The sequence below is a fragment of the Lepidochelys kempii genome, chromosome 5 (genome assembly GCF_965140265.1).
Source record: "Lepidochelys kempii isolate rLepKem1 chromosome 5, rLepKem1.hap2, whole genome shotgun sequence".
NCBI lineage: Eukaryota > Metazoa > Chordata > Testudines > Cheloniidae > Lepidochelys > Lepidochelys kempii.
Genome location: NC_133260.1, coordinates 128,954,785 through 128,968,401, shown reverse-complemented (window position 1 = coordinate 128,968,401; position 13,617 = coordinate 128,954,785). Strand labels below are relative to the sequence as shown.

Here is a 13,617-nt window from a genome sequence, read left to right as displayed (position 1 = left end):
ATTGATTGCTATAGACTTGAAGGCCAGAATGGACTATCATGATCATCTAGTCTGACCTCTTGCATATTGCAGGGCACAGAACCTTACCCACCCACTTCTGTAATAGCCCCATAACTTCTGGCAAGTTACTTAAGTCCTCAAATCATGATTTAAAGACTTCAAGTTACAGAGAATCCACCATTTACTCTAGTTCAAACAAGCAAGTGACCCATGTTGCAGAGGAAGGCGAAAAATCCTGCGGGTTGCTGCCAATCTGACCTGAGGAAAAATTCCTTCTCAACCCCACATATGTTGGATGATTAGTTAGATTCTGAGCATGTAGATGAGACCCACCAGCCAGACACCTGGGACTTAATTCAGAGACCATCCCATCTCTGCCTGTTGGAGATATTTGCCAATAGCTGTCACAGATGGGCCGTATGCCATTGTAGGCAACTTCCTCCATACCGTCTTCTCCATAAAAGTATCAAACTCAATCTTGAAACAAGTTAGGGTTTATTTGCCCCACTACCTCCCTTGAAAGGCTTTTACAGGACTTCCCTCCTCTGATGGTTAGGAATCTTCATCTAATTTCAAGCCTAAACTTGTTGATGGCCAGTTTATGTCCATTTGTTCTAGTGCCAACATTGGCCCTTAACTTAAATAACTCTTTTTTCCCTATCTGGTGTTTATCCCTCTGATACATCTTTAGCAAGCAATCATATTTACCCTCAGACTTTGTTTTATTAGGCTAAACAAGCCAAGCTCCTTAAGTTTCCACTTGTAAGGTAAGTTTTTCCATTCCTCGGATCATCCTAGTAGCCCTTCTCTGCACCGGTTTCAGTTTGAATTAATCTTTCTTAAATGTGGGAGACCAGAATTGCACACAGTATTCCAGATGAGTTCTCACCAGTGCCTTGTTCAATGGTAATACACTCCCCTATCTCTACTGGAAATACCTTACATGATGCATCCTATGATTGCATTAGCCTTTTTCATGGTTGCATCACATTGGGAGCTTGTAGTTCTCTTGTGATAGACCAAGCAGTGCTGGATAAATTTTTATAATGGGGGTGCTGAGAGCCCTTGAACCAAACTGTAAACCCTGGATATATTGGAAACCACTTCAAGCCAGGGGGTGTGGCAACACCCCTAGTTCCAGCACCTATAGATAGATCAATACATCCAAGTCTTTCTCTGCATCCTCTGTCATTACCAACTGATCTGTCCCCGGCTTATGGCAAAAATTCTTGTTGTTAGTCCCTAAATGTATGACCTTGCACTAGTAAATTTCATTTACTCCAGATTTGCCTAGAATAGTGGCTGTGTACCATTAGCCATTTTATCAGCTGGTGTCCCTCCGTCTTTTTTTTCTATACATGAAAGAAATGTTCAGTGATGGCTATTTATTAAATAGTGTATTTCTCCAAACCAACCAGAATAAGTGTCTTCATACTCTAGTCTTATAAACCGCATTACTCCAGAGCTCACTATAACAAGCAAATGCGGTGCTAGGGATTGTATCCTCATTGACCAGGTGGAAAACAGCAAAGCAGGATAGCCCTGAAACAGTGGACTTTTGGAATTAAAACATCCTATTTATTGGGGAGGGAGGAGGTACTTGGAACTGAGCCTAGAGTCACAGACCTTGGCAGGGTTTTGGATTAGCAACAAAACCAGGAGAGTTATGCTAGGTAAATCCTTAAAGAGTTCACTTAAATGCATTACTAAATTACTTATTTCTTAAATTACTAGAGGTTTGGTGTCCACTATGCAACTAGTATTGAAAAGCTCAAATCACAACTATTTTGTATGTGAGTAACTTTGCAGAAATATGTTATACCACAAATAATGAATAAACTAAATTTTTTCAACTCCAGATAACTTTACAGAAGATTTGTTGAACCAACATGATGAGGAAGTTATGAAAATGAAACTCCTTTATGAGAAAAACAAGGCTTTATATGATGGCATTGCTAAATGGGAAGCTACCTGGAAACAGTTCATGGAGTTGGAGGTACCAGTTACTGGAAATTTAGTTTACTCTAAGGCTTTGCTTGAGCAAGGGTAGTGTTGCCACTAAGTGGAAGAACTGTGTACTGCAACTTAAATCGATGGGGCACAATTTCTAAAGAGCAGTGGGCTAGTGATAAACAACATCAGCAGAAAAAGGCTGTTGGGTTGGGGAAAAGGCTATTGGGGTTGGGAAATCGGGTCAAGTAAATTTACAAAATCTGAACAGCTACAGAAGTGACTGTTCATAATAACTTTCAGAGGGAGTCTAAGTAGAATTCCCATTAAAGATGGGCAATCTTGAGGGATAGCATTCTCCTTAGTGAGATTTACCTTTTGACTTCACAATATCAAAATAACCCCAGTGGTATGTCAGTGGTAGGTCCTATTTATCCATGCTAAACTTAAGGGAAGCTGGATGACATGTCAGTATTTGACAAATGTCAACATATGTTCCAAGTGCAAGTTGGTATCTAAAGCATTTTGGGTTTTAGTTTTACAAGACCTGTTTAGGAGTGTTGTCAGCACATGTTCTTGTCAAATAACTAATCTGATAAATCTTAATTGTTTCATGGTGCACTTAAGAATCTTTCTTCATTACGCTGAATATATTTTAATTTTTTTTTCCAAAGAGGGCAAGTGCTGTAAATTAATATTGCTATTAAAAGACCTTTTCTCCTTTAATTTTTATCTTATGACTCGGTGAGGCAGCCTGTTGCCACTTACAGCCATCTGGGCTCGAACAATTTCCAAGCATCCTTGTCTCATGTTCATGTAAATACTGTGTTTTAGTGTTGAGGAAATACCTTTCATTCTTTTGTAGCAGATAAATGACTTACAAGTCATCATTGATGGTCTCTTCAGAGAAAGGAGTTATTTTGCTGATCATTCCTGAAATAATGGGTTGAATAAGTGAAACTTCCCTAGCATTAAGTACAGAATAGTCTGTTCTGTGGGAACTGTAATGAATTCTATTACTACTTGGTGTTGCTCCTGAAGGCCCTTTGCCATTCTGGAAGGGGGGAAAAAAGGCTTGAAGTATATGTTCACATTTCAGTAAATTTATTTTGTTCAGAAAAAATCCACAAATCCAAACAGATTAGTTAACAGAGGTGGCACTCTATTGAAAGAAGAGAGAGAACGCTCAAAGATCCACAAGCTGTTAACAAAGGTAAGCCCTACCACAGCTGGCATGTATGCACTCTTGAAATTACGAGTTAAAATTCAGTCGTTTCAATACTATCTAGGCAAACTTGTCTGAGTTGATGGAACATAATATGCTATTGTTATAGTTCTCTCTTAATAGGCTGGATGTTGAGTCAGTTCATTTGCCATGTGATAGATCTGATTTCCATAACACTCCAGAAATTCTAATGCTTAAGGGATAGAAACTGAACTAAATACAATTCCTTCTAATAATGTTGATCCACTTTTGTGGTGATGATCACCCTTAAACATACTTAAGTGTGAACAAACTTTAAAACAATGCTTAGTCCCTCTTTTTAGACGCTAAAAAAAACCCCCACTCAGCAGCCTACAAGGGAGTGTCAGCCTTCAACCTGTTAAATCGCCTGCACAATACTAAATGCCTGTTCAAGGAGTCAAGATGAGTGTCAATTAAATGTCACTTTGCTGGGTAACACTTTGTAAAACATCTGTCCTGAGCTACTGAAATTTCTGATGCTCATCCTCAGTTGGTCTGATATACAGCAGCTAAATTCATGCTCTGGCAATGTCCAGTCCTTCATTTACCTTGAATGCTTCCAGGTCTTTCTCCACCTCAAATTTCTTGGTGTTTTTTTTAGCTAGCGTAACATAAGGCAAATGAAAAGGCCTGGAACTGTGCTTTAAGCCTCACAGTGAGGCAAGACTTGAAATACTTTAAAAGGATATATTCAGCATGTTTTCAAGTATTACACCTACTAGTTCTACAAGAAAAAAGAAAAGGAGTACTTGTGGCACCTTAGAGACTAACAAATCGGATGAAGTGAGCTGTAGCTCACGAAAGTTTATGCTCTAATAAATTTGTTAGTCTCTAAGGTGCCACAAGTACTCCTTTTCTTTTTACAGATACAGACTAACACGACTGCTACTCTGAAACCTGTCATTATGCAAGGCATCTAGTTCTGCAAGCGGTACCTAACAGTAATATAATTAAAATATTTGAGAAAAATCTGTTCAGTTTTGTTCAGTTGTTAAGCATTTGAACAAAACTAAACAGTACTGTGCTTGCTTAAATTTCTGACAATTTGTAGTTTTACAATCACTACTATTTTAGAAGTATTTCTCTTTCCAACTGCTGTGTGGCAGTTGCACATAATTATATAGGTATATACCACACAGCAGGTGAATAGAAAAATACTTCTAAAATAGTAGTGATTGTAAAACTACCAGTTGACAGTTTTAAGCAAGTGCAGTACCTGAAGGAACCTGTTTCTACCTCTCTGAAATTAACCAGGCCTCAAGCTGACTGTCCTAAGCTGCTCAAATGGATAATGAAATACATGCAAACTACCTTTTTTTCATTTGCAAACTTAGTTGGGAGAAGAACTGAAAAGGAGCATTGAAAGCTGGGAAAAAGAACAAGGCTGCAACTTCCTGAGCGAGGGTCAAAGGTTCCTGGACTACATGGCAAATCAGTGGGAACAGCACAAACTTAAAAAGGAACAAGAGAGAGTGAGTTTGTTTTTTCTTAAAAGTAGACAAGGGATTGGTACTACACTACAGTAGAACCTCAGCATTACGAACACCAGAGTTATGAACTGACAGGTCAACCACACACCTCATTTGGAACCAGAAGTATGCAATCAGGCAGCAGCAGAGACTAAAAAAGTGCCAGTACACTACAGTACTGTGATAAGTGTAAATTACTAAAAAGATGTAGGGAAAGATTTATTTTTATTTTTTTTAAGATTTGACAAGGTAAGGAACCTGTTTCTGTGCTTGTTTCATTTAAATAGAGTTAAAAGCAGCATTTTTCTTCCGCATAGTAAAATTTCAAAGCTGTATTAAGTCAATGTTCCATTGTAAACTTTTGAAAGAATAACCATAACGTTTTGTTCCGAGTTACAATCTCCATTCCTGAGGTGTTCATAACTCTGAGGTTCTACTGTAGTTTCAGTTAATTTTAACATAATTCTTCATACTGGCTATCTCCAAAGGCCTTCATGAAGTAATAAATGATGGAGGGGCTTTGGTGGGGTAACATCTAGCCAAATATAGTGTGACAGGCAAATATCTGTGTGAATGGCATGTTGTCGGTGCTGTTAGAATACAAATTATGCATGCCCTTGCACCCTTGAATGTTTAATTTAGATCTCTTGATGGGAAATGTGGACCCTAGGGAGTTTCTGCTGCCCCCTATTGGCTTCAGACCAACAGGTTATTTGAAAAGCCCCTTGTTTAACTGTGCAGCAGCTTTGTAATCAACTGCTGTTAGGGGGTTCAAGTCATTTACGAATGTGATCCAATGGCTAAGCGAAGAATTAGGGTAGGATTTTCAAGAGCTCTTCTCTCATTGAAGTCAATCACATGCCTTATTGCCTCAACTGATTTGCCAACATGAAACTGGTTAGCAGTGTGCCTAGTAGCAGTCTGGGGTAGCCAGCTTCCAAACAGCTATAGCAACCTGCTTCTGGACCAGCGTGGCCTCCTTCATATGGGTGTCCTGACTATGGAGGGACAGGGAAAGCTGCTCCAAGCTCTAGAAACGTCACTTTCTTCACATGAAAGTTCTGCACCCACAGCTGGTCATTCCTGGTCTGTGATCCCAACAGTTGGTTTCTGTGGCTGTAATGCAGAAGTGCCAGTCTACATAGGGGGCATCAACAGCTATATTGAGAGTCACAAGCAGTACCAGCCAATTGGATTCTGCCATGTTCGTATTGTCGTCCTCTACCAAGTGCATTTGGTGGGTCTGAAAATGCCACCAAAATGTCCATCAGCATTTCATGGATGCTCTGCCTGCTTCCCGTCAGGAGTGAAAGTGCAAGCAAGACAAGTTTTTCAAATAGTGCCTCATTTTCACGTTGCTGGCTCCAGTTGCTGAGAGTGTGCACAGCCAAAAAATGCTCAGCTGGATGTGTTAGTGGGCTGCAACAACTTCTAGTAGTGCCATATGGGATGGACAGTCAAGTTTTTTCCATAGTGCACCATGAACCAAGGGCTAGAGCAGCTACAGGTGGGGAAGGTGCTCGGAAGCCTGAGTTAGGCTGGTTTGACTTGACTCTGCATAGTGCATTATGGGTGTGACTGCGTGTGTGTTCAGATTCTCAGAAATTATAAACCAAGGGTGAGTAATCCATGTGGGTACTCCAGGTCAGGCTTAGAAACATCGAGCCTGTGGGATCAAGTCCCCACAGACTTGTGCTGACATTACTGTGTAGACATAGTCATGTCATAATTGGAAAATTTTAGCGAGTTAGTGCACTCCTTCAATATGCATACCAGTGAAATAAAATTTAAGTCTTTTGTGTTGCAGTTAACGAAGAAGGAAGATTCTGCAGTTCTGAAAACACCCATGAAAAGGCATGCTGGCTCAACCACTCAAACTCCCCTTAAGACAAGGAAGGCAAGTATATGGTCTTTCAAAACATACAGTAGAACCTCAGAGTTACAAACACCAGAGTTAGGAACTGAGCAGTCAACCACGTACCTCATTTGGAACCAGAAGTGCGCAATCAGGTAGCAGCAGAGACCAGAAAAAGCAAATACAGTGCAGTACTGTGTTAAACATAAACTACTTTAAAAAAAGGGTGGGGGGGGGTTTAAAAAATATTTGACAAGGCAAGGAAACTGTTTCTGTGCTGGTTTCATTTAAATTAAGATGGTTAAAAGTAGCATTTTTTTTCTGCATAGTAAAGTTTTAAAGCTGTAGTAAGTCACTGTTCAGTTGTAAACTTTTAAAAGAACAAACATAAGATTTTATTCAGAGTTACAAACAACCTCCATTCCTGAGATGCTCGTAACTCTGGAATGGAGGTTGTTTGTAACTCTGAATAAAATCTTATGTTTGTTCTTTTAAAAGTTTACAACTGAACAGTGACTTAATACAGCTTTGAAACTTTACTATGCAGAAAAAAATGCTGCTTTTAACCATCTTAATTTAAACCGTTTCCTTGCCTTGTCAAATCTGAGGTTCTACATTATAGAGACAATGACAGATATCTATAGGGAAAAGGGTATTATGGATTTCCCTCTGCCTGGCTTCTGCCATTAATAATTCATGCAAGTAAATTCTAGGTCAGTTCTGAATCAAATCGCCTTATGTCACCTGGTGCTCTCCAAGACAATTGTTACTTGTCTCCTTGCTTATTCTGAAAGATGAAGGAAAAAGACACTGGCTCAAACTTTTTTCTAGTTATTAAAATTGGTATATTCTGTTGTAATTATAGATACCTTCGTAATCGATTCTTAATTTTAAAAAAGTTGCAAAAGTATTTGAAAATGTGAGTAGGACTGCATTGTTCGTGGAAGGAAATCATAAGAATTCATTCCTCCTCCTTCATTAGGAGATAAAAATGAGTTTGAAAAAGTCTCTGTAAAACTGAGACCCTATACCTAGGGGAGAACTGGAGTTCAGTCTTAGCAACTTTGAGCCAGTAGATATTACTGTTTTCTTCTGATAGCTATGCCAGCTTTGGAGCGCTATGGGAAACTGAGGTTCATTGTTGGGGATGAGTGAGCTAGAAAAGGGACAGATTTACTGGAGACCTTCAAGTTGTTGGCAGGATTGGTGGTTTAAAGAAGCAAAACGACACAAACTTAATATAGTCTAGGTTTGAAATGGCAGGAAGCCAGTAATGGATGAGGCATCAGGCATAGCTTCTCTGGAGAAAAGCTGTACAGCAGTTCTGTATTTAAACAAAACTTGGCATACCTTCCAGAAACTAGTCTGAAATGTTTTGTCACCTCATAGATGCTGCTGGAATTAAAGGTCAGCATGCCCTTTACTATCCTAACTTTTGTGTATTTAATGTTAGAAATCTGAAGCTTCTCATTTTTAATCTTTAGTTACATGGAGTCACAAATTTAACTGTGCTGCGGGCAGCCAGCTGCATCAGTCTGACCAGCACGGGTACATGTCCTGCAGCTGTTGCCAGAACACCTATTCCAGTTTGTAAGGTGAGTAAAGCTCTTGGATTGATTTTACTGTAGTTATTCTCAATAATAAAAGCCCTTCTTGTGGGCCCAGAAGAAGTGATACTATCCCTATTTTTATGCAGGGCTCAAGCCCTGAAATTTTGTGTATGTGTACACATACATAAAACTTGAATATTAACTATGAAAGTTTGACTGAACTTATTTTTCCACTTTAACAGCCATGTAATTTTTCTGGCAAAAGTGTTCAGTGTTTAAAAAGCTATACTAGAAACAAATTGCTATTCAGTTAAACCTCAACTTTCACTCTGTCAAAGTAAAGACTACAAATGTTTGGTAAATGGTTATGAAAACCTCCAGTTCGCCTTTAAGTTGACTTCTGTTGAAGTTCCAGCATTTACTGTCTTATTATACCCTTTCTTTCCTTAGTCTTGTAACTTGCACACAAGCTGTCAAAGAAAAGCAGTCTCTGTCTAGTGGGAGAAATAATTCCAGGGGAAAATGTCCCATGATATGAGTTGTGTCAGAAACAACCTGGTCAGTTGTCATTTGTCTAATTGCTGGATGGGTGACTTCATATCACATTTCAAGGACCTATTCAGGGTACATTCTGTTGCACGTAACCATCAATCTTCCACCTGTAAGTTCTTTGGAAAGTACAAATGAAAACCTTTTCCCTCAACCAAGCACACTAATTGTAGTATTGCATAGGAGTGTTGGACTTAATATCTTATATAGATGTTAATTTCTAAGGGAGGAGCAATAAGTGACATCCATTTTTTTTCAACAAGTGAGGGAGCAATAGGTCAAACTTGACAATACTTCTTCAAATAGAATGGTTCAGTTTTTTAGTTTCAATACCTTAACTTATCAAACTGGCATCCAGTGCTCTAGCATGCTATCAGTGTGACTGTCTGCACATGTAGAGGAAGCAGAGTTCTCTATTCCCCTCTCCAGTCTTCTGGGACTTGCGGTCATAAAAATATTGAAGTTGGGGATGTAGAAGTAACCACATCCATTCTTGGACCAGGACAAGTGGATGTTTCTTCCAAACTTCTTGACTTTCCCAGCAGGACTTAAATCTTCTAATGGAAACTTTCAGGCCACAAAGCCAGAATACAAGTGCATTCCTTACAGGGTTATAAACGTTAAGAAAATTTTTCTGTATTATCAACTTTTAACAGGCAAAATATAGACTTTAAAAGACTAATATTTGTGATGAATGAGTTGAGATTAATTGGAAAGTAAAAACTTCTTTATTTTTTCCTTTTTGGAGTTAAAAGTTGACCGGTTTGTTCCTCATCCTTAGCCAGCACAGTCAGTCCCAAATGACTTAAATTCTAGTATGTGGAGCAGCTGCTGTGAAGGTCCCTGGGAAAATATATGAATTCATATTTTATGCTACAAGTTAACTGTCAAGATCAATGAATGCCTCCATTATGAGAAAAATTACAGATAAGGAAACTAGCTCTTAATTCTAACGTTAATACAGGCTTTGATCTTAAACATTAATGGCTTTCAGGCAGCTGCTTTGGGTCAGATTGAAGTGGTTGGTTGTCAATGACTGAATAATCTGACTGAACTTTCTAGCACTTACTGCCTATAGTAGTATTAATGGGAGCAGCATGGTTAAAGCCCCTTCGTTAGGTAAGAATTGATAGAAGTCAAACCCTTACTGCAGTAGAAGGGAAAGTAACACCAAAGATCTGAGTCACCCATGCCACTTCATAGATGCATGTTTTAAAAGGTTCACGATGAATGGATATAAAAGGAGAGAGGAAGGATGGCCTTATGGTTAAAACACTGAAATGTCTCAACCTGGATTCAATTCCTAGATCTGTTTCAGACTTCTTCTGTGACCTACGGCAAGTTACTTAATCACTTTGCCTTGATCGTCATCTGTAAAATGGGGATGTTTTCTAAAATAGAGGTATTAGTGACATAAAGTCCAGTTACAAAAGTTTAAATTAGGCTAATTTTTGCTCCCAATTATTATTGTGTATTTAATGATAAAAAGTAACTGAGCTGATTCTCCACCTGATGATTCTACATCTTCTTGGTCAGAGATCTGGTACTTTTTAATCAAGGTTGTACATAATCTGTAGTATAAAAGCTCACTAGACATAATGACATTCATTTTGCAGACACCATCTAAAAGCACACCACCAGATTCCCTGCAGCAAGCACGATTACAAGAGGGCAAAGAAAACCAGCAAACCAGCAAATCAAATAATCAATTCAGCTATTTAGACTTCACGGTATGTCTTATTTTTGTCTGACTTTAAAATATAGTCTAATTTTAGAGAGGTGAGTAGAAAATTGACTAGATGTGGATGAGATTAGGTGGTGGGCATATAGAAAACTACATTCTTAGATATTTTAAATTTACCCAAGGGACAGGAAACTAAATCCTCAAGTTCTATGCCACTCTGAGGAATCTAACAAATTCTGTTTTAAAGATATTGTCCAGAGAGCTCTCAAAAAGCAGTTCAGGGTTACCCAGTACATACTGAGAGCATGGGGATCAAGATTCCACAGCTAATGGAGGACTAACCAAGGAGTAACAGGATGCTGGACAGAAAGGGTAGCTATAGATAGGAATTTTTTGACAGCATGAAACTTCTGGAGCAGGAGATTTATGGATTTATTTTATTACCTGTCTTCATATCTCAAACAAGGGTTTTGTTAAGATGTCTTTCTGGTGAAAACTAAAATCTGAGCAGCATGCGGGAAATGTAATGACTTCCAAGGTTTTTGCTTATTTAGGGGATAACAAATGCATTTCAATTCAGAAAATGAACTGAAATTTAGTCCTGGGAGCAAGGCAGCAACAATCAAAAAAAGCTCACTAATCAGAAAAAGGGTTTGGTGGAGGGATAGCTCTAGTGAACAGACTGGGCTGTGTTAGTAGTGTGATGGAAACCACACAACAGCATTACTTGCTTAAGGCAGTTGTTAAATCTTCTTGGGAATATGTGTTATTGGTCACCATATCACAAATGGTATTACTGCATCCTCAACTGCAGAGTTGGACAAAAGTCCAGGTCAGAAAAAAACAAGGAAAGGATCAAAAGAGGGCACTCTAACTGGATTAAGCTAGCAACATATGATTTTTAACAGCTGTATTAAAACATAAATGAGTAAGTTCTTAAATAAAAACACAAATCAAGGGAAATGGAGTGGGGGGAGAAATCAGGCAGGACCCACTTCATTTAAATAGCAAAAATACATTCAGTAAAATATTGGTGAAGGGAAGTGAGCCAGGCTAAGTTTGAAAGAAGCATAGACTTCCTTTTGCAAAAGACAACTGAGAATTATGGTAAAGCAGGAAGATGGGGTTGTCCTACCTAGATCACTTTAATTGGGTGGGTGTACCACTGACTGTGCTGTGATTATATAGTAATGTTGTCTTGTTACTACTTAATCTTCCTACAATTTCTTAAATATTTTCAGAAAGATCTTTCAAAGAAAACTAGCAATACCAGTGGGATTTTCAATTCTACAGTAAATGAGAACAGATATTAAGGATCCTGCTGCTGCACTCTCTGAAATGCCGGGATAACTCATTTCTTTGTGGCACTTGAGCGCTTTTAACTATTTTCATAGACTTGGGAGAGAAGACGACTTATGCTGTATCCTTGATGCTAGTGCCTTGACTAACTCTGGCAAATGCAGCAAGTCGAAAAGATTTGTGTGGAACCACAACTGTACCTTGAACTCTATTTCCTAGCTAGAAAATAAAAATAGAAAGTAGCACTTAAAAGTAACATGTTGAATTAGTGAGTCTTTAAAATACTCCAACCAAACTTCTGCAAGTCTTAGTGTACAATTCAAGTATTTACTTGTCTTTCTTTATTGGTGTGGCTCATTTATTGAACTGGCTCATTTTTTTTTTACTGATCAGCATTTGTTTTTTCTAGAGTGCTAACATAATCCTTTTTTTAAAAAATATTTATATTCAAGCCTTTGAACTGTCTCAACTCTTTCATGAAGTTCAGACTTGCAGGTTTCATGTACTTAATTATTCTAATTTTTGTACCCTGTCAAGCAATTAACTTTCAAACCTTGGTGCTTTTTAAGCAAGTCTATGCAGGCAATTATGAAGCTAGAAAAAAAAAAAACACACATAAAACCTTTAGTTGAAGTGAAGTGATCACAATCCCTAATCATCTGAACTGCTCAGTGCAACGTTGTTTAATTTCTCTTTTACTTGATTGTATTAATATCATGCCTTGGACTGAAAATGTACCTTCACATTAGTGCTCAACTGCTTTGAGACGATCTGGATAATGTTGTGGCTAGAATAAAAACATGTGTTCAAATATTTCTTAATGTATATAGTCTGATTCTGAAAAGCAATTGAAATAATAAAAATGTGTTATGCTCTTAAATAAAAAGCTGTACTAGTCAAGATGTCTGTTTTCAATGGGATACCACTTCCTGGTTCTGAAGAAAATCTCATTTGCAAAACACGTTGTTTTGTATGCTGTTTTGTAACTAAAAGGGAACAGCTGGCATTCATAAATTAAAAATAGTAATTTGTCTGAGGAGACATTTCATTGTGCATTAGTAAACTTTAAAAGCAGATTTGGAAATTGATCAATATTGAATTTTACTCATGCTGTGTAATTTTTTTCTTGAAGTAGAATACTTCAAAAACAATGAGGAGTCCAGTGGCACCTTAAAGACTAACATTTATTTGGGCATAAGCTTTCGTGGGTAAAAAACCCCACTTCAGATGCATGGAGTGAAAATTACAGATACAGGCAGGGTGGATTTGATTTAAATCACTAGTCAGTTACTTCCAAATTTCAACAGCATCAGCAATAAAACAGCTATTTCCCTGCATTTTGTTCAAGGCTATAGAAATAGGCTTCAGGGTACTCAGCATGTGTTCAACATTTCTCTTAAGCCCAATGTTGAGATCTTTGGCTGTGACAGTGCCATCTATTTTATCATGATTCTTCACAAACTGTCATCAGATTAGGCCAGTTCTTGATATAGTGCTCAAAACAGTCCACTACTGAGTTCTATCGTACGTCTTGTGGGAGAGTTGGCTTGGTTCCTCCCACTTTTTTCAGAGCAGCTGCTGCAAAGTGTTTGTTATGGAAGTATTTTGCAATTTCAACAACATTAGCCTTTATTTCTAGAACACTGAAGTCTTTGGCTAGGAGGTGCATCAAATGAGCATTGCAACCATATGTTGTTAGCTCGGGACTCTCTTCTAAATAATTTCTTCTCATCTTGGATATATTTGCAACATTGTCTGTGACCAAGCTGCCTACTGGACATTTGAATTTTTTCCCCACAGTTTGTTATAGCTTTTATTGCTACTTCTTGTAAGTATTATGCTGTGTGTGCATTTCCTGATGTATCAGTTGTTTCTGTAAGGAAGACATTCCCTTCTACTGTTGTCACACAAGCACAAACAACAGGATCATTGTGGACATTGCTCCACCCATCAAGACTCAGGTTAACAATTTCACCCTCTAGACCTTTTGCACACTGCTCAATTTCTCTTTCATA

General features: G+C 38.2%; 1 protein-coding gene across 2 annotated transcripts in view; it reads left to right on the top strand.

The window, feature by feature from the left end:
• LOC140911848 (protein regulator of cytokinesis 1-like) overlaps positions 1 to 12,117 on the top strand; it is a 35,602-nt gene extending 23,485 nt beyond the window's left edge. For both annotated transcript variants that reach the window (XM_073345807.1, XM_073345808.1), the window contains 7 exons: positions 1,860 to 1,996; positions 3,068 to 3,163; positions 4,531 to 4,668; positions 6,473 to 6,562; positions 8,005 to 8,115; positions 10,236 to 10,349; positions 11,545 to 12,117. In XM_073345807.1, the coding sequence (XP_073201908.1) occupies positions 1,860 to 1,996; positions 3,068 to 3,163; positions 4,531 to 4,668; positions 6,473 to 6,562; positions 8,005 to 8,115; positions 10,236 to 10,349; positions 11,545 to 11,616 (758 nt within the window). In that variant the 3' untranslated portion in view covers positions 11,617 to 12,117. The remainder of the gene's footprint in view (positions 1 to 1,859; positions 1,997 to 3,067; positions 3,164 to 4,530; positions 4,669 to 6,472; positions 6,563 to 8,004; positions 8,116 to 10,235; positions 10,350 to 11,544) is intronic.
• The last annotated feature ends 1,500 nt before the right edge of the window (positions 12,118 to 13,617 follow it).